Source organism: Austrofundulus limnaeus, unplaced genomic scaffold, assembly GCF_001266775.1.
Source record: "Austrofundulus limnaeus strain Quisiro unplaced genomic scaffold, Austrofundulus_limnaeus-1.0 Scaffold1269, whole genome shotgun sequence".
Lineage (NCBI taxonomy): Eukaryota > Metazoa > Chordata > Actinopteri > Cyprinodontiformes > Rivulidae > Austrofundulus > Austrofundulus limnaeus.
Genome location: NW_013953671.1, coordinates 23456 through 29205, shown reverse-complemented (window position 1 = coordinate 29205; position 5750 = coordinate 23456). Strand labels below are relative to the sequence as shown.

At 42.3% G+C, this 5750-nt stretch overlaps 1 protein-coding gene across 1 annotated transcript in view; it reads right to left on the bottom strand.

Annotated features, from left to right (window-relative positions):
• rab10 (RAB10, member RAS oncogene family) overlaps positions 1 to 5190 on the bottom strand; it is a gene marked incomplete in the record, with an annotated part of 31586 nt that extends 26396 nt beyond the window's left edge. Inside the window, 1 exon segment of the mRNA XM_014031548.1 lies at positions 4147 to 5190. Coding sequence (XP_013887002.1) covers positions 4147 to 4273 — 127 coding nt within the window.
• Positions 5191 to 5750: the final 560 nt, after the last annotated feature.

Sequence of the window (5750 nt, the reverse complement as noted above, 5' to 3'; positions counted from 1 at the left end):
TTTGGCTGATGGTCCTCTTTTACTAACGATGCATTGTTTGGCTGATGGTCCTCTTTTACTAACGATGCATTGTTTGGCTGATGGTCCTCTTTTACGTGTCTAACCTGTTGTAGAGGTGTGAGATATATTTCACAGACGACATCATCCATGTTGCTTTGAAGATGTACAATTTTACATTATGGAGTTTTCATACTTTTTTCAAAAGACAACAAACACGGTGGTGCCATAAGTCCCCCTTCGTGGAATATTTACCACAGAAACCAATTAGCAGCCAGGATTCAGTCATGTGACTGGTGTCGGTGGTAATTTAGTCTTGGACTGGCAGCAGACAAAACCACAGGGATTAAAGTTCTCCGTCTCCACAGCAGATTTTTATAACTATGAAGGTGACCAGTGTGGATTTCATCATCCGGGGGGGGGGGCACGACTGATTGTTTTCTGTTGTGGTCTTGTTGAAGCTGCCCACTCTGYTCCAAACGGGATGCTCCTTTCAACAAACCAAACAAACCCCAGAGCACTTTTATCCAATGAGAGCAGAGCTGGGCGGGTCAGGAGTTAACCTCTGTTCTCCTCATTCCACTTCACTCTTTGGTCTCTAAAACCAAACTTTATATTAAATATTTGTGCTCAGAGCACCATCATCCAACAGATATGTCCAACTTTGCACATGTGACCAAGCTCCATGTGCAGAGGCTTCACATGACATGCAACATTCAAACAGTTTGTTAGTTCATATTTTACTGTCCTGTACTACATTTCACAAGTCATAAAGTACTCTGCCACATGGAGAATACTACAATGATGTAAACACCAAGTATAAAGCCCTCCATCACTGGTGAGGATGCACACACTCCACGCTACACAAAGTGCAAACTGAGCCTGAACTGAGCGTGCACACATGTTGTGAGTCAGATTTGTTCACTGATGAACAATAATGTTTACCTCCTCCTCCTCATCATCATCAGAACATCACCATGTTCTCTAGGAGACCATGTTTCAGATATTTTTGTAGTTTACCAGTGTTTCCCCATCATTATTCAAGGGTGGGTGGGTGTTTGTTTTATATACGATGAACGTATGATGTGATTAGTCGACTATAAAAATAATAGTTTGTGACAGCCCTACTCTGTGCTCAGATCATCTGCTGCACACAGTTCTGATCACTTATCAATAAGAATTTGCTACGATTGATAATTATCATGTAGTCCTTAACTTTAGGATTTAGTTAGGCAATTAAATATTCATGTGTGTGTAAATTTATCACCATAATTGAAGGCAAGTTGTGTAAATTTATGGTTTTATAAAACAAGTAGCCCCCCCACCACCTCCACCCCCAGACCAATTTCCTAGGGTAAACACGGTTTATCATGTCCATAGATGTCCTAGTAAGCAAGCAGGGTTTGACAGCATGTTTATTTATTTATTAAGAAAGAATCGTCAGATTATCGATATCGACAAATAAAAAAATTGATGTTTTTGTGTGTATCACCCAGCCTCACCTGTCTGTCCACCATGTGGAGGATACTCTTAATGCTGAGTTCACCTGAAACTCCTCAGAAGTCAGAGGAGACGAAACGTTTCATTAAAGAAGAACCGTCCAGACGATCTACTGATTTTTATTCTTCATTTTTCTACCTGGATTACTGAGATACATCAATGTCAGAGTATAAAATTACTCACCTATATGAGTAACAGGAACAACAGCCAATGAACGCTGATTGCAGTTTCAGTGCTGGGTTAAAGATGTTAACTATTTACAGGTGTTACAAAGGTAAACCTGAGACTTTTATGTTGGACTGATTGTACGTTCGTCCCACTGCTGGATGGACTGATGATCAGTCATTTATGTAGCAGTAACCTTCACTCATGTTCCTCACTGAGGTTTGCTGCTGGAAGGTGAGCAGACTAAAAGTCTGGTGCCAGTTTCACACATCAGCAATTTTAGTCACATAAACTGAGCTAAGCTTTGACAAACATGTTACTGTTAGCAGTTTATTTGTTGTTTCATTCGAGCAGGTCTGAAATCTGTTAATGTACAGTAATCCTACCTCTACTCAGTCTCCACAATCATTGTAAACAGACATGATTACTTCTGTGTAAAATAAAGATATGACTGGAGCCCATCCTGCTAAGTCTTCATTTCTCTGAATGAAATGAGAAAACCAGTTGTTGTTGTACACTCAGGCACCAACTCACAATCCAGTGTGTCTGGAAAGACCTCCTGCTCTCTTTTAGGAGCAAAGTTTCCTCCTGGTTCCCACCTGCWGAAGGACCTGTTCAGGCCCTGTTTAACACCAGGACACATCTCAGCTGGAAAATGTTCTGACGGGGAGGTGTTCCTCAGCTCTGTCAAGCTTCAAACTCATTTTCAGAAATGAAACTGAGCACGGTGAAGTCCAAACACAAGTGAAAACAAAAGCTAAATCATAAAACACACATGTCTAAGTGTAAAAGCAAGCTCTGTTCTGTGAGTTACCTGTTCAAACAATACTATAATCTAACAAAGTTACTAAAMTGTGAACTTGAAAGCAAACCTCAAGTCTAAGAATCGAGGACAGAGTGTGTCCAGAAACACAACTGTAACATTTCATGACTCAGCACTGATGTGAAGCAGCAGGTGCAGATGAAGTGTTGGCTGTGATGGATGTGACACAACCTAACGGTCGACTCATGTGTGTGTGTGTGAGTCAGAGCACACTGTACGACTGACAGGCACCACACTGGATTGTTTAAATATCTCACTGAAACATGTAACCAAATGTGTTTTACTATTTATCCCTGCCCATCTCTTGGTGTTAAGAAATGCAGGTCCACACTGCGTACAAACAAAACACTGAGCTGAAGGTGCTGAAAGCCACGTGGCAGCTTGGTAACACAACTGGACCACATTAGGCTGACATCTGTGTGTAAACAACATGATGAACTGAACAAGTGTCGACTCCTGAAGATGTTCAGGAGGAAATGAGGTCAAGCAGGGCGTTGGAGCAACAAACTGTCAGAGTTTAACATCCAAACATGTTTTTCCACAAAATAAACTTTAGTCTAAAACAGTCAGTTTGTTATTTGACTTATTTTCAGTCATTTTAACTCTTTCTTTAATTAATTAAGATTAATGTGTTTATGTTTTGGGCTACATTAACATTTGATTTTGTAATCTAAACTAATTGCAGAAGTCATCTTACCTTTTGTTGTGACAACAACTACAAGCCACTGCCAACAAAGTACCTTGTGTAGGTTAATGTCAGGCTTTGTGTAGCCAAAATACTTCCTCACAACTGACTTTACGTACTGCTGATATGTACCTACTAAATGTGTGTCTTTAGACTAAATATGTTCTCACCAAACCCATATAAATTGTAACCAACCAGGTTTTTCTTTTGGATCAACCAGGACAAACATGAAATGTTTAGAGTTTTGTAACAAATTGAGCTGTCTCAAAATTAAACTTTGTTTCACATAAACCCATCTTAACTGTACTAAAACACATTTTCTATCCCACCATCATTACATCTAAATTGTACACAAACTAAATCATCTCATTAGCCAAGTTAACTTTTAATAAACTTATAAAGAGAACAGAGTTACTGACCACAGTACTGGTAGTGAAAAACTACAAGTTTTACTTTTRATACTCGAAGTAAAGTTCATAATTCATCTGAACTTTTACTTGAAGCTTGTTAAACTTGTTATAAGATACTTAAACTTGTGGTTCTGTCATTMCCCATCAGTTTGATTTAACACTCACACATTTACTACAGTTACAGGTAAACATAGCTGCATGCTAGCTGCTACATGTCACTAGCATCGAGGCCCTGCAGTGCTAACAAACCATTAGCCTCAGACATGACAGCAACACTGGGATCCTCTAGGGTCAAGCTAAGCTGAAACTGTTTGATTTATATGTTAACTTCATGAGGAACAGACAATAAAAGTGTGTTTTAATCTGGAATAATCTGTTAGCCTGTCAGGCCTGGAGACGAGATGGATGCTAGCATAGCAGCTAGCTAATAAGCTAAATATGTCGTGCCTGCTGTTGCAGCTGCACGGTGGGCTCAGACTCCCCCCGCTGTCAAACGGCTTCTGACACAGGTTCAGCAGCATGAGAAACACCTGCAGCACACATCCAGGTGTGTGTTTGTGTCTTACCTATGGTCGAGATGAAGGTTGTGTTGAAGGCGTCGTCAGAGAAGCGGAACAACACACAGGTCTTCCCCACACCCGAGTCCCCGATCAGCAGCAGCTTGAACAGCAGGTCGTACGTCTTCTTAGCCATTGAAGCAGTTTGTGTTCACCCACACACAAAGTTAAAAGAAAAAGAGGTCAACTAACACGCCTACGTGAAGTCTAAAGCCAGCGCCCTGCTAGTCTGACCAGGTCCTCCAAGTCCTAAATAATCCAAACAAGTTCACAATCCCAGGTTCTCCTACAACACGAATACAAAAAACACAAAAATACACTCTTCTCGTGTGAGTCCTCTTTTCCACTCTCTTTTCTCCGCGCACACACAGACACACAACACACACACAGTTGGGACAAAATGGCTCCCTGTCTGTCTCTACCCGGACTCGGTCTTTCTTCAAACTAACGGAGAGCTAATCATCAGATGTCCGCCGTCATCCCAGGAGCCTGCCGACAACACTGGGCACCGAACCGAGCATGGATGAGACCCAGATTGTCTGTTCCTCCGAATTATTCTGGTTTTACACGAGATTACAGCTGAATTACCGACGACTGCCGTCGCCTTCACAGAGYCTCCACGGCGACACCCTAGCCCTAAGGTCACGCCCATTTCACGTTCTCCTCCTCTGATTYGTTGTTTGGTCTGTCACTCCAAACTGCATCATTATATGATTGGTTAAAATCCAAAACATCGAAGGGCAAAGGGCCGTCCCGTACAGTGACATAAGGCCAAGTGTACTGGCTGAGTTCCTCCGACATTCAGGCTCTGAGGTCCCCTCGGCTTTCACAGCGAGCTGCACCCGTTGATCCAACATGGATGTCGGTTTCTGCGGAGCTTTGACCACCAGGGTGTGTTTCAGTGTTCATGGTGCCGAGACCATCCCAGCTGAGTCAGGCTAAGTGATGTCATTTAAGTACTTCTGTGCTTGTGACGGGCGGTTCCCACATCCTCTGAGAACTTCCATGATGTTTAATCCCCTAAGACTTTTAATATGTACACACACAACCATGGTGTGTGTGTTAGTGTGTGTACACACAGAACCATGATGTGTGTGTGTTAGTGTGTGTACACACAGAACCATGGTGTGTGTGTGTTAGTGTGTGTACACACAGAACCATGGTGTGTGTGTGTTAGTGTGTGTACACACAGAACCATGGTGTGTGTGTTAGTGTGTGTACACACAGAACCATGGTGTGTGTGTTAGTGTGTGTACACACAGAACCATGATGTGTGTGTGTGTACACACAGAACCATGGTGTGTGTGTGTTAGTGTGTGTACACACAGAACCATGGTGTGTGTGTGTTAGTGTGTGTACACACAGAACCATGGTGTGTGTGTGTTAGTGTGTGTACACACAGAACCATGGTGTGTGTGTGTTAGTGTGTGTACACACAGAACCATGGTGTGTGTGTGTTAGTGTGTGTACACACAGAACCATGGTGTGTGTGTGTTAGTGTGTGTACACACAGAACCATGGTGTGTGTGTGTTAGTGTGTGTACACACAGAACCATGGTGTGTGTGTGTTAGTGTGTGTACACACAGAACCATGGTGTGTGTGTGTTAGTGTG